Source organism: Desmodus rotundus, chromosome 3 (assembly GCF_022682495.2).
Source record: "Desmodus rotundus isolate HL8 chromosome 3, HLdesRot8A.1, whole genome shotgun sequence".
Taxonomy (NCBI): Eukaryota; Metazoa; Chordata; class Mammalia; order Chiroptera; family Phyllostomidae; genus Desmodus; species Desmodus rotundus.
The window spans coordinates 177,725,915-177,751,232 of NC_071389.1; the positions used below are offsets into that span (position 1 = coordinate 177,725,915).

General features: G+C 45.7%; 1 protein-coding gene and 1 pseudogene across 2 annotated transcripts in view; one reads left to right on the forward strand and one right to left on the reverse strand.

The window, feature by feature from the left end:
* ETV6 (ETS variant transcription factor 6) overlaps positions 1-25,215 on the reverse strand; it is a 217,865-nt gene extending 192,650 nt beyond the window's left edge. The window contains exon 1 of one of the 2 annotated variants that reach the window (XM_053921808.2): positions 24,696-25,215. In XM_053921808.2, the coding sequence (XP_053777783.1) occupies positions 24,696-24,728 (33 nt within the window). In that variant the 5' untranslated portion in view covers positions 24,729-25,215. The remainder of the gene's footprint in view (positions 1-24,695) is intronic. The other variant, XM_024575676.4, reaches the window with a different exon arrangement.
* Positions 19,069-22,727, forward strand: LOC112318428 (galectin-1 pseudogene; annotated as a pseudogene).
* Positions 25,216-25,318: the final 103 nt, after the last annotated feature.

Sequence of the window (25,318 nt, forward strand, 5' to 3'; positions counted from 1 at the left end):
CCTCTCTGAATGCCTTCTGGGTAATTCTGAGATCAGTGTAAAAATACCTGGGAGCTGCAGGTGCTTTGGGGCCAAAACCACCCCGGTGGTAATGTATTTCTGCAGGTTGGAGAAGTAGGCTCACCACTGTGGCGACTGTTCTACTACTATGAATGAATATATGTGTGCTGCCCTGACCGGGTGGCTCAGTCGGTCGGAGAATCATCCTGTACAACAAAGGGTTGCGGGTTCAGTGCCGGTCGGGGCACCTACGGGAGATAATGGATTGATGTTTCTGTCTCACATCGATGTTTCTCGTGCTTGCTCTGTCTCCCCCTTCCTCTCTCTCTGAAACCAATAAACATGTCCTCAGGTGAGGATTAAAAATAAAAATAATAATAATAATAATAATAAAAATAATAATAATAATTAATAAATATGTGGAGAAAGGGGAACTCTTTTGCACTACTGGTGGGAATGCAGACTGGTGCAGCCACTTTGGAACACAGTATGAAGATACCTCAAAAAATGAAAAATAGATCTGTCTTTTGACCCAGTGATCCCACTTCTGGGAATATATCTGAAGGAACCCAAAACACTAGCATGAAAGAACATATGCATCCCTATGTTCATTGCAGTGTTATTTCCAATTGCCAAGATATGGAAGCAGCCCAAGTGTCCATCAGTAGATGAGTGGATAAAACAACTATGAGACACTTACACAATGGAATTCTACTCGGCCATAAAAAAGAAGAAAATTTTACCCTTTGCAACAGTATGGATGGACCTGGAGAACCTGATGCTAAGTGAGATAAGCCAGTCAGAGAAAGACAAACACCATATGACTTCACTCCTATGTGGAATATAATGAACAAACTGAACTAACAAGCAAAATAGAAACAGACTCATAGGTAGAGAACAGGATGACAGCTAAGTGGGGGAGGTTAGGGGGTGGAGGCACCAAGCAAAAAGGAAAAGGATTCATGGACATGGACAACAGTGTGGTGGTTGCTGGGTGAAGGTGGGTATAAAGGGACTAAACGATAATGGACAAAAAAATATATAAAAATTTATAAATAAATAAATAAGTAAATATGTGCGAAGAGGCAAGGCCTATCCTCACCTATCCTAGGGAACTGAATGAAGGCCCACCTGCACCTACACAGCCCATAATGCAATCAGTGCCTTCCGTAAGTGTTGACTGGGGGCTGCAGCTTCCCTCCGACATTAGGAGGGCTATGGCTCTCATCAGATTACCACCAGGTTCCCCACCATGCTTAGTGAAGCAGGGACACAGCCATCAGGACTCGGCTCCTGACTCCTGGAGGACACGGAGGCAATGACAGCCAAGCTGTCTCCTTCCCCACCCCCTCAAGTCCATCATCACTCCAGGAGGATGGACATTCACTCCCTCTTGGAAAAGAGGAGCAGGAAGCAGCTGGCTTCCAAATGCAGGGTTGCACAACCAGGTCATCGTGGGGAAAACATCAAAAACAAACCTAAAAAAATCCCCTAGGCCCTGAGCCACAGCACACACTTTAGCCGGGCTGCAGAAGGTGCCAAACCAAAGGGTGTCTCCCTTTTCTCCGGCTGTTTTCCGCACACCATTATTACATTAAAAACACTGTCTCCTCTTTGGATTGTAAGCCCTTGAGGGCAGGCACCTAGGACCACTTTTGGAACTCTCCAACTTGGAGCACTGGCATCACTTCATGAAAACCATGCATAAAAGATATTACTCTTTTTTCACTTTTAAAAGCCTGAGCATCCCTTCCTAGGTCACTGGCCAGCCATCTGCTCTCTGGCCCAGAATTCCTGCTTTCCCTCTTCCTCCACATGCACCTTTGAACATCCTCTGGCATTTTATACGGCTACGTCCTCTGGCCTATGGAACTAACAAGCAAGGACTTCCCAAATATCAGTCGAAAAAGGAAGGAAGCTAACAATCTGGCCACGCGCAAGCACATTCTTTATTGTTCGCTGGATTCTGAGCATCGTCCTTGCATGGCGCCCAAGGTAAACGACATCTAAATATGCATAAACGTTAACTTGTACCTTTTAGAGGAAGGGGGCATGGAGGCCATTCCACCTGGGTGCAGAAAAATTCTCTGAGATAGAGTTGCAATAGCAGAGGAACACACACGACACGTGCTTCAACCGAATCCCACAGAGTGGCCATTCCATCCCTGAGCTTTATTACTGAAGTGCGCTCACAACAGTAGGGAACCACTGCCAACTCCCCGTTTGGAGACCGTGGGACATCAGCTGACTGGGCTGGGAAAAAGGGAAAAGACCATTCTGACAATAGCCCCTGGAATAATCTGGCCAGAATAAAAAACGGGACCATGAAGCAAGAAAACAATTGAAAATGGTATGGTGATAAAATGAGACAAGCTCTCCTATGGAGGAGATACACTGATGTATTTGGGGTAACTACAACTGCAACATCTGAAGGGCTTGGGTGGAAAAAATACTGATTTTTGAAGGAATGCATTTATGTATCCAACATACTTTTTCTCTAATCATTACTCTTCAAACAACCCATATTTGAACTTTATATGACTAAAAAGTTCAAGGTTTAGACTTGATTTATCTGCCATTTCAAAATACGTTGAACTCTTCCAGGTCTCCCCTCAGCCACTTAGGCAGAGAAAGGTTTCAGACCCCGACAGCGGCTTCCGTTCATACTGAGACAGCCTTCCTTTTCTTCTGGCGGGCAGTTCTAGCTGCTCTCCTGCACGGGCCCAGGCTACAGCCACCCAGATTTCTCCCTCCCAGACCCCCCCCAGAGTGCGCCTCAGCACTGTAAACTCCCGTCACATCCTGCCCCGCCACAGCCCTCCTCACTCACCGCGCCCACCTGCTCGGAAAGCGCCCCTTCCGCAGTCAGGTCAACACCCTGTCCCGCGCACACCATCTCAACACCACAGCTTGGCCCCGTCAGAGCCACACGAATACCCGGCTCTCGCAGCTGAAACACTCCCTTTCCCTTCTGTCGCTGGATGTTCAAGTTCAAAGTTAGTGAGAAGTGCCAAATTTTAAAGTCTGAACGTCCTTCAGCCAGGGAAAAGGGGAAGGGAACGGAGAAGGGCTTCCACATCACACAGCCTTCCCACAGCAGCAACATGGCCGTCCCTTTCCCTACAGGCTAATTCGGGGTTGCCCCCAAAGCAACGGCTATGGACTCGACCAGGCTCCTGAGTGGATCTGCTCACCGCCTTCCGTCCCTCACCCCGAGGACATCTGACTTCCAATCTGACTCTCAATATTGCTGACTGGTCCCTTTCCTTAAGACTGGGCAACTCTGTAACAGCAAACACTGCACACGCAGGACGCCCACGGTCAACCTGTGCTGTGGGTCAGTGAGATTTCAATAAGGCGGCTGTCTGCCACGGGTGGCATGGCTTATGGGCTACTCTGCTGATTCCCTCTTAACTCTCCTTCACTCTGCATTTTGGTAAACAGCACTGTATATTATAGGCGAGCTTTGCTTCACCCCATTAACAGAGGACAATTGTATTAGCCATATGAATCTGAGTTCCCATGTTACTTAATTGCTACACTGCTGTGTTAACGAAGTTCGGAGGGGGTTTGGCAAGAGCGTAGATCACCTTCATGTACAGATATTTGTGGTTTTATTTTTCCTTTTGCCAGCTTGCCTCTCAGTTTCAATTGCCTACCATCTGCCTTTGAACAATCTAAGTGCGAGCAGATAGATTTTTTTTGGAGGATGAAATGCTTTGAGCTCCTCCTAGAAAAGCATTTTCATACACTGGTTTTCAGGGCATTCGCTGTTTAATAGGATCTCGGAGGCGATTCAGTTTGGGTTGGAAGTTGGTTCCTTTTCATAGTTCAAGTGCATTGCAAAATAAAAACTTTGCGATCCTAGTTTTTTACCAGAAGGAAAGAGAGTAGTCGGGGCCAGAACTAACCTCTTACCTTGACATGACCTCTGAAACACCCAAAGAGTGGGCAGGTGGTGGGACAGGGGAGCCAATGGCATGGCATGTGTATGGTCTATTTCCTACTCCACCATCCTTAACTCATTTTGAATTTTTTAAAAAATCCAAACATGAAGCATTCAAGACCTTCTGAACTTGTGGTTTTCTTTACATGACCAAAAACACCTGACTGAAAAGTACATGTGTTCACTCAGTTCACCTGGTTGATTAAAAAACAAAACAAAATTTTAAAAACATGAATCAGAAGGTTTTGACTTAAACTGATCTATTATTTTGAAAATACAGCCTAACATAAATAAAACCAACTACTGAGTCAAAAATCATCAAGTCAGCTGGGAATTAGAAGCCCTGGGTTCTAGTTGGGACCTTAGTCTGGAATTCCTTAGCTGCAAATGTCTAAATTGTATTATTCTAATGACTATCTCCTGAATCACAAGTGTTCAGCGGCCACACTGATTGGACAGACATCATGGGTGCTTCCTGTTCTGATCCTTTATCACTGTGACAGGAGACCCAGAGCCCCCGTACAGCACACCGAGCTTTAATGAAAGAGTCAAAGACACAAAGCTTCAGACCCGGGCCCCTCCTAAATAACTCTCAGACTACCGCAGTCTGGAGCTGGAATCCCAAAAACGCCACTGGACTCCCAAGCGGAGTTGATGAGTCCTCGTTGTTTTGGAATTGCTGTGGAGATTAACGCTGAGTTAAAAAAAGAAAAATCAACGGCTCTCTCCTCTCCTCCTCTGCAGAACCACAGGGATACAAGTCAGGGGTAGAGGATCCCTGTTCTGGGAAAGAGAGATGCACAATGACCTTTAAGGTTCTGGTTGTTCTCATCACTTCTTAAGAGCAAATACGTAAGGAAAGCAAGAACAAGCCGCAGACCCTGCTCCCTCCACCCATCCCACTCCAAAAAGTCTACAGGATTTTAATAAAATGTTAATGACTCTTTGTTTGATCACAAATGATTAAAATCCTGAAAAGAACATGTTTTGAACCCTACACGGCAAATTTCGAACTGTAACACTTACAGAAGTGTCGTGCTTTAGGTCGCATAAACTTTCACCATCTCTCCTGACCACGTTAAAGCAGTTAAAGCCTATTGGTCATTTACGAAGAGGGAATTAGTACGCATGTCTGGCCAGGTCGTACAACTGATCCCATGAGCCACCTCCCTAAATCTTCTCCCCATTATTTTTAGAAGAGTGGGAAGTTCTCAGCCTTCATTCCTAAATGATGTTGCTCTTTGGTGGGGTATGACTCAAACAGAATTCCCTCCATCTATTCCCAGAACATGGCATATCGTAAACAGGACGAAACTGCCCTTTTACAGAAAAGTCTTACACATGGGTAGTAATAAAGGGTCAAAGAATATGGCTATCTCAGTAAAAGTCTGAACAGGAAAGCCTATTTAAAGGGATGCAATTTTACTACTTAAATATAGCACAGCACATATTACAAACTCTGCTATAAAATGAGAAAATTATAATTGCCAATAGACTAATATTGCATAGTAACATATCATAGACATTAGAAGTCTTAACATACAGAAATTAAATTATTAGTTGTTGAAATTAAAACAATAATTATAAGTTCTAAGGCCACTGTCTGAAATAGTCAGACATTTAAACTGGGTTGCTTACCCAAGCTCAGCAGGACACATATAAATAACAAAGAAAACAGTAACTTTTAACCTTTTACACTATAATAATCTCATGGACATTTTTCAATTATTATAAATTGGAATTATTATATCAAAAGCTGCCAAAAATTTACTTTCCTTCCCCTATTTCTGATGGGTGTACTTGATGTAAGTACTGAATACTATAAAGTCCACTTAGCAAATTTTCATTACCAAATTTAGGTAATGAAAACTGCTATAATCTTGAATTAACAGGAATATCAGCATACCCCCAAGAACAAGAAAAACTTAAAGGCTGGAAGGAAACAATAAAGTACAAAATGAAAAGCAAGGTTAACTATTACATACTAAGTCATTTGGGGAAGGAATGTGATTGTAGCAGCATTATCAGCAAGCAGAGAGAAAGGCCAGAAATGGTGTGAAAACGAGCGTGTAGCGGCTGGGGTATCAGAGCCCACTGCCCTGCGGCCAGAGCACGGGTGTTTTTGGAGACTCACTTCAGCACATCTTACTTTAAAGGCTCAGCTAGACATTATGTGCTAAAGGGCGATGGTTTCTATTTGGGGACCATGAATGAGTACACGATGAATTGAAGGAGAAACAAGTTAATTTTATTTTAATAAAGAAGGAAAAGGTTCCCCCAAATATGGTTACACAGGAGAAAAGAAAAGAAAAATGAGGAGGAAACTAAGGAGAGGTCTGGAAGTGAACGGTAAAGCTAAGTAGGCTAATAATAGAGACAGAAGGAAGTGTGCACCACAGGAGATAGAGATACAAAGGAAGAAAAGCAGGCAGGTAAGCCTGGGAGTCACTGGTAATAGTCCTATCTGCACAAGAGGTGGCATAGGCAGAGCCTTGAGGGAGGGAGGGAAGGAGAGAGAGAGGGAGGGAAGGAGGGAGGGAGGGAGGAAGGAAGAAAGGAAGGAAGGAAGGAAGGAAAAGGAAAAGGAAAGGAAGAAAGAAAGAGAGAAAGCAAGAGAGAAAGAAAGCAAGGGGGGAAGCGGGGGAAGTGAGAAAGAGAGAGAGAGAAAGAAAAAGTCCATCAGCCCCCTTCCCACTTCTATTAGATCAGACTTCAAAGTCACTTACAACACGAAGTTGAGAGTGGCAGCTGCGAGCCTTCTGTTACCGAGTTCGACTATTTGTTGTGAACAGCATTTTGATGTTCTGGGAATGCATATGGGTTTGATGTAGTGTGGGAACTAAAGTAAAGCCCAGAAAACGGCAAGTGAGTTTATGAAAAATTCTTTAAAGATGTGTGTGCCTGCTTGTGTGGGTGCATATCCATGTAGACCCAGCGTCACATCTCCCACAAAGTGAGAACTGCAAAGAATTGTAGGGTTTGAAGACACAGCCCTGAGTTCAACACAGAGCACCTGGAGGAAAGCCAAGTGCAGGAGCTGCCTTCCATCTCAGAGCGCAGGACCTGCCAAAGGGATCAGGCTACTGGCCCAGGAGGCCTCACATCCTGCTCTGAAGATGGCCAGGGAGGAGGCGTGCACTGCCGTGTCTGTTTGTTTAACACGGGGAGCACACCTGGCTGGGCAGGTGTGCAATCTGACACCACAGGGGGAAAGTTTCTTCCCAACCTCAAATTGTGATCAGATTCTGCCCTGAAGCACAAGGCTTAAGTGTCCTTGCAACTTTTATCCAGAAGAAAGACAAATATACTAAGGAGTCCTTCTTCAACACCAGCCAGGAGTTGGAGAAATGGAGGAAGTTCCAAAAAAAACCCAGGGTCTGGTGTCTTTGGTCACTGGGTGCCACCTTCGCCACACTGAAGACCGGTTGGAGGCAAGGTTATTCCTCAACAGCCCTGATTTCATAGAATTTTATTTTCAATAAACGTAATTGCTAAAATATAACAGCACACTTTTTTTTTTTGTAATGCTTGCCACATAAAGAAAGAACAGTGAAAAGTCCTTTATCAGATCGCACATCACAATGTAGGGCTTGGAAAATATGGTAACTTCTGCACGGACACTTATTATTCCACTGCTATTTACATTTCAACAGCTCGTTAAGACATTTTCTCCTAGGCGGGTCAGTTTTTAAACAACTTCAAGTGAAAACAATGACTGATAGCCCTAATAGAGTCATCGAGGTTCAAATTTTGTTCTTAAGCAGGTTACTAGAACTAGGATCAGAATTCTTCCCAGAACTAAATGGGGGCAGTCCCAAGATTAGATTGCGATATACCAATTGTCAGGAACCTTAATTCCCATCAGTGCTAAGCCCCCATGTTCCCTGGACAGTCAGCTTATCGAGGGATCTGGCAAGAAGAAAGAGAGAGGAAGCGGACCGGGAAGGAAATGGCCTCTATATCAACAGCGCTGGCAGTGGACATGTCGGGCAAGGACAGCAACAGCGGGAGGAAATTTGACAACAGCACATTGTCCAAGTATGAGGTATATGAGCTGAGTTCACAAGAGGGCACACCCTTAGCGGCCACCCCCACCTTAGCAATTTCATCAATGTGTACTTTCATGGGGACCGCGTGGACCTATGCCTCGCTGTCCCCCTCGATGGCTTAGGTTAGCCTTCCTGTAACAGCTCCCAACTTGCTGCGCAACCCCTCTTGGATCCTATCTGAGAGGGGCGAGGGCAACCTTGGCCCCCTGAGAAGGCAGAAAGGACTACAGTAAGGCAGTGTGGGGACAACCCACCTGAAGCCAAGATGACATCAAGGCCAGAAGGGCTGCCAGGCAGCTGCAGTGTGGGTCTGGACAAGACAGCCCCTGGCAGATGGCCAGGAAAACCTGGCAGATGTCAGTTTAGGGAGAATTGTAAAAAATCCCTTGCTGGGGTCTGTTGGGTTCAGGAAGTTAAAGCTTCATATATCCGCGTGCTCCATATCCCTGCTCGACATCAACAGCAACAAGAGTAAGGCAAAAATGAGCCACTGGGGCTTACGTGGAAGGTCCAGGTATATCTGCTTCTATCTCCAAATACCTGACTTCTCCCAATTGGCCCATTTCACACTTATCAGATGGTTCGTAACCGCAATACACTCTTCCAAAAGTCTCCTCTTTAAGCAAAGAGCATTGAGTTGCCCAGTGTACACAGAAATGTAAAGGCAACCATACCGTCCACTAGACGTGCCTTTGAGTTGTGTTTCTAGTCCTGTGGTTGCTCATTCTCACTCCTTTAGTCCTCCAGGGCAAGACCCTGGGAGTGGAATAAGATCATCATCGCACATAAGGGCAGAAGAGAACATGGGGTTTGAGGGGAAGGCTGGAAAGAGATGACCCACATGAAAGGTAACCGCAGACTTGGAAAGGCCATTGCAGACATCAAAGGACGCTCAGAAAGCTGTGCTGCTCTTGCAGGTTATCTCTACCAATCGGCTAGCGGAGGAATGAGGTAGGGAACAACTGGTAGTCCCACACCGTGGTGACAGGCCACAGGTTCCCAGAGGCACCCAGCTAGCAATGTTCAAACTGCACACAGCTTAAACACACAACCATCAGCTCTCTCTCCCTCATGCAGGAGGCCTCTTGAGCCAAGCCAACAGAAAGATGGACATGTGATGAAGTTCATTCATTTTGGGCTGTCCATGCTTCTTATACATCTGGCCTAAAGGTTCTCAAGCCTTTTCTCCAGCTTTCTGTGTTCCTCTCTGCAAGGTGGGCAATCAAGCAGTACAGGATGAATGGGAGTTATGTGTACACATGTATATTCAGTGCTTGAGCCCACGGGAACACCTCAGTGCTGGGGGTGGCAGTGTGGTTAGCCCCAGCACGTCATCCTGACGTGGCAGCGACAATGAGGTGTTTCTTCCTTTGCCTTTCTTCCTTTCTCTAGCTTCCAAGGGCAACTGCCCAGGATTTCAACTGTGTGAGGTCTTCATCTTATACTTTTCTTTTTTATAAAAAAGATTTTATTTATTTATTTTTAGAGAGGGGAAGGGAGGGAGAAAGAAAGGGAGAGAAACATCAATGTGTGGTTGCCTCTCAAACACCCTGAACTGGGGAACTGGGCCACATCCCAGGTGTGGGCCCTGACTGGGAATCGAACTGGCGACCCTTTGGTTCACAGTCTGGCGCTCAATCCACTGAGCTACGCCAGCCAGGGCATGCTTTTCTTACATATCACAGAGTCTAGCACCTACTGATTCCATACTGGAAACTTAATGAATACTTGCTGATTCAAAAACTTCCATTCAACTAATATACATTGGACCTTCTCTGTGCCAGGCACTGTGCTGGACACTGAAAATATAAAAATAAATCCATCAGACTCCTGCTCTCAGTGGACGTTCAACTCTAGTTAGAGGATGATAAACAATTAAACTATACCAGGATCATTGCAAATAACAAAGGCATGTTCACCACTGTGCCTGTCAGCTACAAGGAAGGCTTCAGATGACAAATTGGCTACAGGGCAGAAAAAGGATCAGGCGAAGATTCCAGGCATAAAAGTTCATTATGCGGCTTGGGAGAATAGCAGGCTGTTGGCTGGAACATAATGTGGAGGGGGAGGTTGGAGATGATTCTAGAAAGGCAGGCTGTGCAGGGCTTTGCATGCCATGATAAAGAGCTGGGTTTTACCCTGAACTGCAGTGTCAGAAACTGGTGTGACAAAGTTTTATTTGCAAAGAATCATTCTGGGTTGGATTGAAAGTGCATGAGTGGAGCTAAGACAATTAGATGAGAGAGAGCTGAAGAGCCTGGAGTCAGAAAGAAGACAGTGCAAGTCAGGATGGAGAAGAAAGAGTAGCGTAAAAGATACCAGGTGTGGGTCCAAGAAGAGAGCACATCTGTCCTCAAGAAGCGTATGATCCGGTAGCCTAACAGAGCAATGGTGCCTGAGTCTGTCAGTGCGCTGTGGACCAGAGAATGGCCATCACTCACTCTCCTCAGTCCTGGATGGCTGCTGTGGCAGTGCTGGCTTTGAGCTGGCCTTTGAAGAATGACAGAGAGGTGACTTGGCAGAACTATTCATTTACTCTCCTTCTTTTGGCTATTCTCCCCTGAGATTCGTGTCCTGAACAGTTTTATTTAGCTCCGTCTTTATGGTATAAGATTCTTAGATGGATTCTCTTAACAGAAACCTCCACCAGAAATAGCTGCCATCTTCTCTCACCTTAATGCTGCTCATCGACACCTCTTGACAGTATCTGGCCTACGTGGGACAAAATAAGTAAATAAAAACGATACTAATATGGCTTTGCCAGGCTGGCAAATGATCCAGTCAGAGGATTATAAAAGACACCTGTTTTTATGGTTGTTTTTTTTTTTTTTTTAACACAGCAGCTGCGAACACAGTAGAAGCATGGCGTCCTAGTTACAAGAGAGTTCTCATTAAAATCCAATAGCGGCAGAAACTGATATGAACCAATTTTCAGCTACGTCACCTGAATGTAAAAAGAAGTTCAAATTAGATTAAACGCATAACCCTGCTTTGCTGAACTTGGGAACAGGAAGCTAGTTTGCTTATGGGGAGGTGATTATCTCTTCATCCAAGTATTCTAAATCCTTAAAGCATCTATTATATTCTTAGAGTACCCTCATAAACACACTGAAGCTTTTTGAAGCATGGCTGATTTGTGCCCTGTGGTTGACCAACACCTCTTCATTTAAGCCAGCTTAAAAAACAGACCAGGATATAGTCCAATGTAGAATGTGGATAGTACTAAAGGAGCAAATAAACACCACCTAAAATTATCTTTTCAGTTCATTGGCTACTGCAGATATATATATGCATAAGCTACCAACTTACAAACACCACAGGCAAACTATTTCACAGCTGCAAGGTCCACATTACCTTCCCAGACCAGACCAGGGAGATGCCCTTGGAAGCAGCTTGTTAATAGCCCCTCACATTGCTATTTAACAATCCACTTATAGCCCAGCAGAAAGCCAACCCTCCAAGGAGATGTATTTTATATCTCTATGCAAGATTTCTTTGCCGCAAGGCTGGGTTTTGTGCAATCTTCCAGTCTGCAGGCCAGAAATCACATTATAACGTGGTTTCTGTGACTTACAATCCTGTGAGCCTGCCATGTATGGGCACATATGCAAAGAGAGTCATGAAAACAAACCCCTGGAATAAAAGCAGAATGATGCCCAAGAAAGCACAAGTCATATCATACAGTCCTGACTAGGACTAAAAATAGCACATCAAGGCATGGTGTCAGCTACCCTCTCACTGTTCTCACTAGACATGCAGATTCTAACCTCCAGTGTTGATTCTTAAGCTTGAGCCTTCAATAGCTACCTAGGAACCTTACCCCAACCCAAAGAAGCGCCTTTCTAGGCTTTGGAGTGTGGAGCAATCTTCAATGCACTTCCAGTATGAGGCCAAGAATGCACATACATGCAAGCAGAGAGTGAACCTTAAATTGTGATTTTCCCCCCCAAAGCCTAACATTTGTGCCCTGGGGACACCAGGACCAGCAGAGAGACTGCCTTTCTGGAAAACGGTACACTAAAACCGCTGACACGCTAGGCATGGTCAACGGCCCAACATGCACCCAACATGGAGAAGTATGCGGCCAGACCTCCCCAAGCAGCAGAATCTTGTCAACGCAGGCCCCACTTGGAGTCCCAAAAAGATCAGAGAAGTAAACCCTAGGAATGCAAGACCCTAAGAAGAACCACAGACACCACCAATCTGTGGGCCAGAGCCGGGAGGTGAATTCTTTCCAATAACCCCTCTGGCACTTAGCCCGGCAGTCCACAAACATGTGCTTCGAGGCAGTCACTGAATTTGCCCCGGGTTCCACAGATCACCCTACACTGCATCCAAATAAGAAACAGGACAAGTTGTGAACTCGCTGTCACCTATAACCTAGATAGAAATGAACCGAGAGGCAAGAGGCCTACACTCTCATCTACCCACACCAACACCACGGTAGACCTTTAAATACCACAGCTGAAATGGAAATGTGCACAGAGCCGTCTTTCCCTTAAATCGGACAGCTCCACATGATGGCTAACCACAAAAGCACCCACAGGCCTTCCCCCTACCTGAGAGAACCACCACTTGGTCATTTTCCCAAAATTTTCGAGATACACAAATTCTCGGAAGAACCGGCTAATGTGAACAGTGACTGTGGCCCGGGTCCACCCTTTCTGTCTCTGCTAGAATCACAGGGCCTTTCAGTGGGCCCCACATGGCTCTGTACCCTTTTTCCTTCTTATGTTTTCAAGGGCCTTTTCCCTCAAGGCCTTTTCCCACCTATATCCGAGCCCTGCACGCTGCCTTGCACCCAGAATATAATGAAAAAATATCATGCAGCTGATGTCAGTGCCTCCTAGTTCATTTTCTAGGGTAGTCAGCTTGGAAAAGCCACAATGCCAAGGAAGGGTGGGAGCATGGGACACAGGTACACTAATAGGTGCCCTACTTGAGACGTAACCGAACACCTAGGTCCCTTTGCCTGTCGCCCTGCCTATCTGGGTGAAAGTTAGATACCTTTACCGCATACTGAAAACGATTAGAGGATCATCACTCCAGCCTTCCTGTGCTGGCCAACATTCCCCCTGGATTCCATCGTGTGCAAACGCTGTGTCTGACCTCCAGCTGACTTCTGCCTGCAGAGCAGTGCACACTCGCCATCTAAGTCACGCCCTGCCAAAAGCACAGAGCCTCACAGGCACAAAAAAACAGAATACAAAATTCAGAAAGTGACCCCTTGTTTTTCTGGTTCTCAGAGGGTAAAGACTCCTAGCCTTCTGAATGGTATGGTCTCTATTTTCACCCTAAAGTATTTGAGTCAGCAGATGAAGGGAAGCACTAAATGGCATGAAGTCAAGTAAGGAGTTGGCAACTTTCCAGGGGATCTGAGACACCATCAGCCAAATCGGGTCATGCAGGTCCGCGAGTCAGGAGAAGAGGAGACTGGCTCAGCCTTAGGGAATCTACAGTACTCAGACTTCATTCCCCAAATGACATCTCTCCCACCTGGCTTACCTCACTCGGAACATAGATGAGATCAAAGGGTGCAAGGTGAGAGTGCCTCCTGACCTGCTGTCCCCACCTATCACTGGCCACTACCTTCAGGACTCGTGAGTCAGGAGAGCCCTGAGTATCAACAATGCAAGGCACCAGTCAAGTGAACTCATGACGTGCATTTTTAAAATCTCTAAGATCTCAAGTCAAATGAAGGACACAGCAGCTACAAAACATACCAGGGGTACGATCCTTCAACTTCTCCATTTCCCAAAGCCAGGGCTGCCAACTCTGTGGCAGGAAGTTGGGCAGGGGCACACAAAGAAGCCCAAAGAGAACTCACTTCTGTCCCTTTAGGTGCTGGCCTTTGATCACAAAATCTACACACAAAAATATGTAGTTGGTCCATACGGCTGAGTGAGGAGACACTCCCTCCAGTCTGGTTTGTTCTGTCAGGAGTCTGACTGGATGGGTAAGCATAGTCTGGGAAAGACAAATGGTCCAGAAGCAACAATGAATAATAAAGGAACTAGTGTGGAGAAGTTTCCTTCCTTTGTTTGAACTCTTCAGAGCAGTCCAGAAGAGAGCTTGGCAAACTCCCACTCCCCTTTTATAAAGTCTGTATTACATTTCTTCTTGCTCACTCCAGTGTGGATCTATTCATCCGAGTATTCGAAATTAGGCTGGAACAGTCCTAATTCTAAATTGTCTCTTGGCCTGGGTTCTTTGTTAGAGACCCCAACACCCACACTGTTCCTAACCACACCCACAGCAAAGGGGCCACCTGAGCCCTCCCTCCCTCTCTCATCTCTCAGCAAGGCCACACTGGCCACACCTAGACCCACACTTCCGCTAGGGAACAAGGGGAAGTGCTGGGAAATGTGCGACTTGGGAGACAAACAGGCTGTTCTTCAGGGTTGGATTTTTTTTTTTTTTTAATTACAAGGCTGATTTCTATCTGTAGCTCATTTCTTCCAGGAAATACTTTACACTCAGCATCTCATCTTTGGTGTCTGCTCCCTCACGTATAGGGGATGTGAGTGAAGCAGGATTACTGACCTCATTCTACAGAAAGACAAAGTTACACGGCCTGTCCCAGCACACGGGAGAGGGGAAAAGGCAGCCAAGAAGAAATCACAAACTTCTGCTGTGTTTTCCAGGAGTGCAGAGGAACGATGTCTCTCTAAACCTAACAAGCTCTTTCTTCTCATCCACGCCTGCGTCCATGGGGTCAGCAGAAGAGGCAGCTAACATTCTCTCCACTATTTCTCAAAAAGGGTCATTCTCCGGTGTACATTTCACCTTCTCATTTAACTTGCATATACAAAGGAAAATTCAGGAATGCATTTTAGCTCCCTAGCAAAGAGATTATAGCTGCTCAAAACGGATACGTCAGTCCCTTAACATCTACTAAAAACAAAGGTCCCCACGTGCCCCAAAGTAAAAAATTTGGCTTTTTCCAGCTCTTCTGTATAAACTTTCACTAAGAACCATCTATTCCCTGCTCTTGAAACTGGAAATTCACCACCCACAGCAAACAGTGTCTGCTCTGTGGTCAGACAGACATGGGACTGACTGCCTGTTAAACAAAAGCAGACTAAAGAATTGATGCTCTCTTTCTAGACTCGCCCCAGTCGCAAATAATAAGCAACTGTATGAACAAGCAGATCCCTGAATAGGTTCGAATGCTTGAGTTCTGAGTAATAACACTAGTTAGAGTCACTGTGCAGTACTTCCAGGCTTAGGGTTTTTTTCCCTTTCTTTCATCTCTGGGAACTTATTCAGAACCATACCAGCTATTCCCCCCAAACTTTACTGTAAGATGCAAAAGGCATTTATTATCCTATAATTGCAGTTGGCTTGTCTCTACTGCTGTTGAGGCAAGTATTCAATTAAAGTTAGAATAAGAGCTTTTCTGAGCATCGACTGAGTGACCCCAGCCCTAGGAGAAATTCAATGCAATAGTGACAGGCTTACTTGCTGGGAGTCAGCCAATTTGAGAGGCCTAGGTTTTAGTTTAGGAAGGGCCATGAACCAGCCATGTGAACTTGAGCATAACCATTAATATCTCTGGCCTCCATATTATCAACTGTATAATGTAGGAAAAGGCCTAGAAAATCTCTAGGCCTAGGCCCTTCTAGATCTATATGATGTGTAGGGTTATAAAAAAAGAACTTTTTTTTTAATCCTCATCCAAGAACATTTTTTCATTGCTTTTAGAGAGAGAGAAAGAAAAACATCAATGTGAAAGAGAAACATTAATTGGTTGCCTTCTCGTGCCCTGACTGGGGATTGAACCCACAACCTGGGTATATTCCCTGACCAGGAATCAAATCCAAGAACAACACTCCAACCAACTGAGCCATACAGGCCAGGGCAGAACTAACTTTTTAAAAAAACATCATAAGACATTGGACTAGAGAATTTACATATCCCAACAGCCTTAAGAGATAAGCCTTTTTATTACCACTTCGGATGAGTTAACAGGTTCAAGATGAAGATGAACAAGTTCAAGTTCAAAAACCAGAACTCACACTCAGTTTTGTCTACTGCGGTGTCTGTGTTCTTCCCCTAGAAGCACTCTACACTATGGCAATGACCTGATGCCTCTTCTCAGCAACTCATAATCCCCATAAGGGAAATCGACTTCACAGATAAGAACTAAAGAACAACATCAAACAGAATAAAACGCAAACCAAAATCTTAAGTCAACGTGATTGACACTACACTGTGGCAACACACGTCACTGAGCACCCTCACCCACAGCACTCGCACCAGCAGGGCAATGAACGCGTCCTTTTCAGGTCACTCAGGAAATGAGGCTGTTTTCCGCACATCTGACTCCCACACACCGAGGGAAAACACCCCCGAGGAGAACGCAAGGTCTGGTGAGCCTGCAGATTTATTGAATACTTCTTTCCTGACTTCACCGGAGAGTGAAGTATTTTTCGTAAGGCATTTGTCCAGATAACTGAAGTGTAGCCTTTTCAAGCTTAACTTTATTGTATGCCAACCATTCTTTGTTGGGAGAGCTTTCCAAAATGCATTACATTATTTCCTCACTTCCTAAATCTTGTAACTTAAAGTTTGTCTTTAACTAGGGTGTCATAATTACGACCACGTATATCATCAGTCATTGTGTGGTGCCGTGCAGAGCGGTTACCTCTCTCTATGTGTGTCCTTCCGATGAAGCTATGCTTTCAGGGTTCTTGTCGTTTTTTATCAGTTTTCCCAGGCCACACCGTTAGAGAGGCATGGCCTGGGGACAGAGCACCTGATTGCGACTCTGGCTCCAAAACAATGAACAATGCGACCTCAGGCCCGCTATTTAAAAGCCTCGAGAAAGCCTTGATAAAAGTTTCATCATCTGTTCCACAAGAAGCTTGGGCTATTCTTTCTTAGTCCACTCTTTTTACCTCCATAGCACACCTGTCTCTCTGCTTCCTTCTCTGTGTCTGCTCTGAAAACATGCTTCATTATAGCTGTCCAAATCCAGAAATTTATGTAGTAAAGGCCAAAATTCTCTCTTCGGTCAAGTAAATGAAAACAACGCCAGTATGGTCACACTATCAGGTGAAAGGAAAAGAAGAAAGATTATTCCTTTGGTAGTGGCGGATAATCAGGGAGTACCTAAAAACACTTCAAATAGATTCTTAGAAATCACAGTTTTAAAGATGTACATGAAGGATGGTTTTTAAAAAGCCCCAACATTATGTTCATGGATTGTTTAAAAAGTTTTAAAGGAAACAAAAAGTTGTGGAAGGAGAAGAGACCAACCAAGGAGTGACACAGGTGAGGCGTGTACCCTGAGGTTGGACGGGATGAGAGGATATCGCCTCAGCCTGTCACCCACTTAACTAAGGAGTAATCAGGCACTAGAAGAAAGAAGAGAGGCAGAGAGGAGAAAGAAAGGTTTCTTAGAAAAACACGAAGGTCTCAAAACGAAGCCCACTGAAAGACAAAATACGACTAGAGAACATCAGGTTGGTATAAAAACGGAATATCTGAACATTCGTTCCAAGGCAGGTAGCATGGTGTGACCACCTGGCTGTCCCTACTATGACAGGAATGCCTAGAAACAACCTGGCTTCAGAGGAGACCAGAGAAGGAGCCGAAGTCAGAACTTCAGTAACATCTCTACCCGCTCCATTCCAGCCTCCCAGCTTGGCTTACCGGAAGCCCTACTATCTCCCCATCACTCTCAGTTTCCCAGTTTTCTTCACAGCAAGGGCTGCGCTTGAGAACAGCGTCGTGGGAAATGCCTTGGAACTGCAGCCCCACGATGTGGATTCTGGCCCTGCAGTTGCCAGGTGCAGCCTACAAGATCTCAGGCCAATACTTCACCTAGCCACTCTGGGCTTCAGGTTCCTCACTTGCAAAACAGGGAGAAAAATTGCATCCCCGAGAGAGTTGTTAAGAGTAAATGAGAGATAATGTAATAAAACACTTAACACAAGGACCATTCACTAAATGATGCGGGTGATGATGATGGAGGAGGAGGAAAAGGAGGAACTGTGGAAGCAACGACTGCTAAAACAGCACACAAACACCTTTGATTACATAGAATGGATAAAGCTCCCAAAATGCAAGTGTTCTACAGCTTTCCACAAGCATGGTCCTCAGGACTCGGTGAGCAGTTATGCACACCTGGAAGTCCACAGCGATCCAACGCAAGCTGATGTCTTCCTTAGCCAGCCCCCCTCCCCTGCCCATACTCTGAAAATTCCAACTCATTTAGACAAAGACCCGGCTGAACTGTGTATTTTCACAATCTAAGAAGGAAGGGTTATCACACAAGTAACATATTTGCCATCATATGTGTATTTTGACACTGTAGGGTCAGTTTCAAACACACAGTAGCACTCATTCCAACAGATGACGCACGTCATTCTCGCCTGTTCGCCGAGGTGCACCCTGAGATGCCCCAGGAGGCAACCTTTTATTAGTCTGGTTCCCATGTGTTCAAAAATCAATAAAAACGTGTTTGTTTTGGTAACAGGCTATAATTCCAACTTCTCACTAATTTAGTCTAGTGTTTTTCTCCGCAAATACTAGTTTTTTGAACAGTGTTTAAGCTGGGCCCCTTTGGCCGTGGGAACCCTGAGTACTCTCACACTCACTCTGTTCAACAAATCACACACAGAGAGTGGATTCTTAAACACATCTAAAAACAAATACAGCCGTGAAGGACTCTGCCAGGAAACAAACTCCAGTGTTCTTTCTAAAGTAGCATTCACAGAGAAAAATATGTCACTTGTATACGCCACACCCCAGGGGGCTACATTTGACACTGATGCACTCAGTTGGGAGATCCCATGCCAAAGGGCAACTCGGGAAAATCGGTAATAAAAGGCAACTGCCCTTCAGGGCAGTCCCAACAACCCCTTGCCCCCTCGCCCCCAACCTTCGTCGGTATAAACGTAGCTCAACTCTGATTTACAGAATTTGGTTTATTTCTACCTTTCTCTGATGCCCCTGTTGGGAGTATTTTTTACACTTGACTTGCCTGTGCTGAGGAGGAGGTAAGCTACTTCTCCAGGACCAGCTGCCATGTTTTTAGCTGCTACTGTTTGAAACAGAGAGCTTACCACACATAAACTGACGTACAAGCTTGGCTGCCCCTGGATAAAAGAGCCTATGGTCCACTCAAGGATTCCTCCAAAAAAGTCCTGATAACATGTCCGGTGCCCTCACTCAGCTCAGAGCAGAAGTACCAGTCCCTCACACACTGAAAAAAAAAAAAAAGCAGGGAGTGTTCAGATAGCTGGTCCTGCAGTCCCGAGGACCATCCTCCTGTCCTCAGTCATGGCTTGTGTGGGTCTGGTGGCCAACAACGTGAACCTCAGACCTGGGAGTGCATTCGAGTGCGGGGCAAGGTGGCCCCCCACGCCAAAGGCTTCATGCTGAACCTGGGCACAGATGGCAACAGTCGGTGCCTGTACTTCAATCCTCGCTTCAAGATACATGGGGACGTCAACAAAACTGCGTGTAACAGCAAGAACGCAGGGGTGGGGGGGAAGGAGCATCGAGAATCTGTCTTCCCCTTCCAGCCTGGAAGTGTCGCAGAGGTGTGCATCACCTTCGACAAGGCAGAGCTGATCATTATTAAGCTGCCAGATGGATACACATTCAAGTTCCCCAACCGCCTCAACCTGGAGACCAACAATTACACGGGAGCGGAAGGTGACTTCAAGGTCAAGTGTGTGACCTTTGAATGAAGCCAGCCAACAACCCATAACCCCCAATAAAAGCAGCTGCCTCTGAACCAGCAAAAAAAAAAAAAAAAAGGATTGTCGCTCCTACTCCTCCCATATTGGGGATACGAAGAGCGATTTGCACACTCATGTTCACCACAGCTTCATTCACAACAACCAGGAGATGGAAGTAAACCCAAGTCCATCGACAGACAAATAAAGGAAATGAGGCATCTACATTAAACGGAATATTGTGCAGACTTAAAAAAAAGAAGGAAACCCCGTCACGTGCTATAACATTGATGAGCCTCAAGGATATTATGCTAAGTGAAATAAAAATAATGTATGATTGCACTCATGTGAAGTATCTGAAGTAGTCAAAATCAAGGGCTGGGAAGAGAGGAGGGAAATTGTTTGGTGGGTACAGAATTTCCCGGTTGCAAGATGAAAAAGTTCTATGTATCTGTTGCACAACGATGTGAATATACTTAACACTACTGAACTGTACACTTAATAACAGTTAAGATGGCCCTGACCAGTGTGGTTTAGCTGGTTGGATACTGTGCCACAAAGCGAAAGGTTACTGGTTCAATTCCTGGTCAGGGCACGTGCCTAGGTTGCTGGTTCAGTCCCCAGTTGGGGTGCATGCAAGGGGCAACCAATCAATGTTTCCCTCTCACATCAATGTTTCTCTTCTTCTCTTTCTCACTCCCTTCCGCCCTCTCTAAAAATAAGTAAACTAAAAAAAATAAATAAATAAAAATGGCTAAGATGGTAAATTTAATGTTATGTGTTTTGTACCATAATAAAAAAATTACTGCTGTGAATGGTACAAATGTAAGTCCATCAAGCCCTTCTTTCCTCATCCCCCACTCCTACTCCTTCTCGTCTAACAATATACCCTGTCTGCCCCAGGTGCCCCCCACTCACCATCTTCCTTTGGCATGTACCTCCCTCCATGCCCTCATACCAGCTGGCTTGTGATTAAAATGGACCACGCTAGGAAGTGCCACAGAGTGCGACCTATTGTATCGAATTTCCTTGGCCTTTTATAGGGCTGAGAACCAAGAGGCCTGTCTGGCTCTAAACCTGGCTCGGTCACCAATCAGCTGAAGCAAACCATTTAGCTCTCTGGACCTCCTCTCTATAAAAATAGGACGTTGGCCCAGTGATCCCTTGAGATCTTTCAGCTCTGAGAGTCTCAAAGTTCCCTGATTGAACTGACAAGAAACTGAGGAAAACATAGAAGCCTGCTAATCTGAACCTTCTAAAGTGATTCCTGAACTCCCTCTGTTGTATCTTTAATTCAATTTCTTTTTTTCTTTCTTTGTCTTTGTGTAGACCCAAAGGCAGTTCTTGAAAATTTTATCAAAATAATACCAAAATTCTACTGATGATAATTTTGGGGCAGACCCAGGGAGTCCTTTAGGCCTCCCTGAGACAGCAGTGTAACCCCATTAAATACTTCATGCAAACTAGCGGATGAAGGTGTTAAGTCACCCTGAGGTACACGGGGACAGACAGAGGAAAGGGCTAACACCTCGTCCCGCGCCTCTCTTCAAATCAGCAAACATTACTGAAAAACATTTCTGTGCCATGTACCACGCTAGGTACTAGGACACAAAGTTAACCACCATTAACCTAAGGATCTCAGAGTCCAACAGGGGAAACCCAGAGAGTCTTCCAGTTAGTAGCAAAATAAAAAGAGATTTTTGTCTGCGAAGAAAGCCAACCAGGACAGAGGGCAGGGAAATGGGGCCGGGGAAGTTATACGACTAGGTTTTGTTTTCTGGATAGCCCTCCCCGACTACAGCGCCGTGCCAAGCCTCACGGAGCACTGTGTCTACTGGGCCATAACCACTTTCCGCTGCAACTTGGCTGAACTTAAAACTGAACAGGTGACTTGAAGGTGAAGGCTGATGATGGGAAAGCCAGCCTCTTCCTTCCTCCTTTGACCAGTACATTCAGCCACTAAATCCTCTGAAAAAACAAAAATCAGCAGGTCTTTTATGTAGTTAGCTGTCCCTGTCCTTAAATTTAAACAACCCCAAATGGTCACAAACAGAAGCATTTAACCTCTTCTGAGGACAGTGCCACTACTCATGGGGAAAGCCCAATGAAGAGATCCATGGGACTCGGTGATAGTTTACGTGACCTTGAGCTAGTCGACCTGACCTGTCGTCTGGAAAATGCGGGTCTGATATTAACTTCCCGAGATGAGGGGAACGTGCTTAGAAAGCACAAAAGGAAGATAAAAGCCACTATCACGCATACAATGGCAACCAGCACCATGTAAGTGATGCTTATAAAAGTGACACCGATTGACTCAGGAACTTTTACCTTGGAAATTCCACCTAAATGGTACCCTACTCGGAAGTAAACAAAGTCCTTCCTAAGGAACTGACTGCCCGCCCACCAGCTGCTCCTAAGGAAGGAGAGCAAGTGAGGAAAGTTTCAGGAGCAGAGAGGAGTGAGGGAAATCTCTTCCCATGCAGAGAGCCTTCCATGAGACACGTCTCCAGCACATCTGATTCATCAGCTCATCCTTGAAAGCTTCCGACATCCCTTCTCCCCTCCACAGAAAAGCGTACTGTTTGCTGGACTCCAGAAGCAATCCCAGCACTTGCTTGCGGGTTACCAGCACACATATTTGTTATGCACTGTACCACATCCCAAGGACTAAATGAAACACTGCACCCACCACCAGAACATTTTCAGATGACCTGGAATAATCCCACTCCTTGATCTCCAGTGCTTCTGATTGGAACATTATGAATTAAACAAACTCCCCGGAAAAAACACACTTCAGATACGTGCGCTGAAACGGCAAGTCTGTACGTCTGTCTACTTGTCCCATAAAGAACAATCCAAAATAAGATACTTCTACTACTAAGTGAAGAACACTAAATTTATTTTTGATTTACATAGACATACACAGTCATGAAAAGAGGCACCTAAAAAGAAGTCAGAGGCTAAGGAATGAGGAAAGAAATGACAGGAAAACTATGCCTTGCCTATCACTTTTTATGTCACACTTAAGAAAGTGTGTTTTCGGGGTTTGGGACTGGTTCTGCATGTGCAGGTACGGAAAGGGGCTGCTGCGCCCTTTTCCCACTAAAACACAGTGAAATGAGCCCCTTGGTAGCACTTCTGCCTGCAGCACACAAACATAAGCCTGTCAGAACAGTGGGGATAATAATAGTCTGTTTAGATGAGGCATCAAGAAAAGTCACAGAAAGATTTTTCTGTTGTTGTTTCACCCTAAAATTACCGCCCATCGTTGGCCCAGGTTTTCCTGGTGTCAGATTTACTGGCGAGCTAAATACAATTTACTGATTTAATACCCTATTATTTAGTTACCTCTGTTTGCGTTATGAACTGTCAAATAAATTAGATTTTACGTACATAGGATTTTCTGAACTTGTTGGAGTGTTTAATTTACACGGCAAAAGAAACTGGTTTGGGAAGTATCAAAGTACCCTAAGTTCTTTACTCTGACACCCCCTCGACCACAGAAGTGGTACAGACAGAAGTATTGCTACCCCCCCCCCCCCCGCCAGATATGTATGATCACAAAATCCCAAAAGTTCCATTGGGCATTTTTGTAAGGCAAAAACAAGGAAACCCAACCGACTTTTTCAGTTCACATCAAACCCATGAAAATCTTTCCTGGTAAGAAACTAAAATCTGGGTGTAAGTATGAAAACTTAGTAAGCCAACCTGATAAAAAAAAAAATACTGTGTTTCCTCTAAACAGATCCTAATGGAAAGGCAGTGTTCAAATCGGAATGGTTTCCCTAATTCCCCACAGATGAAGAAAACAGGTTATTTGTTCATTGTTTCTGCAGTGTCTACTCAATAAACACACACTAAACAGGCCAAACCAAAACCAAACAAACTTCAGCAGTTTCAGCCTCTCACAGAAGCGGAAGGTTTTTCCACCTGGCTACTAATGGAACAGCGAAATAAATAAAGTGCACAAGAAATGCAGCCATGGGAAAAATAATTGGGGGAGATGGACAAATCATTCTGCCTCCTCACGGTGGCAAACTTTACAACAACTTCTGAGAAGCAACAAACCGAACCACCGCCAGCCTAGATGAGAGAGAGATAGATAGAGATATGCACAAACAACTCTACTTGGAAGCCAAGCACGGTGTTTGCAAATATCCAGCACCTTGCATTTGCAATACTGCAAAACATGGCCAGAACGCCGGGAGATTTCTACTCTTAGATACCCTCCCTGCACTGTCAAACAGGGAAGGTCATTTTGCCTGCTCACTCAGATCATTCCTTCTCTCCCTGCATCAGTAGTTTTCTACTTTGAGATTGCTCAACTTTCACATGCTTCGGAGTAAAATAACCATTCAGCAACTTTATTCACCTTAGTTAAAAGGAAAAAGGAGACAGAGAGAAAGAGAAAGATATTCATTGTGCAATGCCCAGGAAAAGCTGACACCAGGACTGTCTCCGACAAGCGCTTGCAATTACCGACGCGGGGGGGCGGGGGGGGGGGAGGGAGATGGAATCCTGTCTGATCAGACCTAGGGAGTCCTTAAAAAAAGAAACGATTCCATCCCCAGTAGGGGCCGGAGAACTTTTTTTCTAAGGAGACCACCCCTCGGGAACAAAAGTTACATTTCAGTCACATGGTGGGAGTAGGAGTGAGGAGCAGTATTTTGTTTTTGTTTTTTAAGCGCACTAATTACGGGGGTGTTTTTACAGTTCTAGAGACCACTCGGGCTCCTCCTGGCCAACTGTGACGGGCATTTCATTGTCAAAAAGAAAGGGGGTGGCGGGGGGACGATGGAGCCGACAGGGGGCTCGGCCGGACGAGTAGCAAGGTTACACTAAAGGGTACAAACAGCCGCCGCGAGCTGCATCTCCTTCCCTGGCACCCCAAATAATTTACTGCGATGAGAACGACTGCAACAGCCCCCTCTGAAGAGCCCAGCACAACTACCCTGGCCGGCGCAGCTCAAGGTTTCCGATCACGGAAAAGGAGGGGGAGAAGATCTTTACCTTTATGCTACACTGAGCAGGAGTCTCAGACATGTCTCACAGCGAGAAAGATCAGGAAGTTCTCAGTTTTTTTCCACTTTCCTTTCCTCTCCCCAACCCAGAAACGCTCCACGGCCAGTCGGACGCGGTCATTTAAGAAGTTTCTTCAGCATCTCTCCTGGCAGCCGCCCCGGGGGTCTGCGAGCGCGCGGGGCGGGCGGGGCGGCCGGCGGAGTTGGGTGCGCTGGGCAGCGGGGGCGTGGGAGCCGAGCCCCAGCGCAGCTCGGGGTCTGCAGGTCGCGGCGCGGCGCGGCGACCGGGGGCGCAGCCCGGCCGGCCTCCCGCTCTCTCCTCCCACCCGCGGCCGGCGCCCCCGCCCCCCGCCCTCCCGCCGCTCTCCCTCGCTCGCTCTCTCGAATGTTTTCCTTCCTGGAAGAGAGAAACTGAAAGGCAGAACTGAGAAAGCTCTCTGCTCATTGATCTTGAGAGTTTCAGTGCAGAAACTGACGCGAATTCCCAGCACTGAGCTCTGTCTCTTAAAGGAGCCACCAGGAAATAAAAGCTCGGGTTACAGCCCGGCATCGGGGAAATAAAAGCTGGCCGGGGGGAGGGGCGCCGGCGGGGGTGCGGGCGGAGGAAACCCG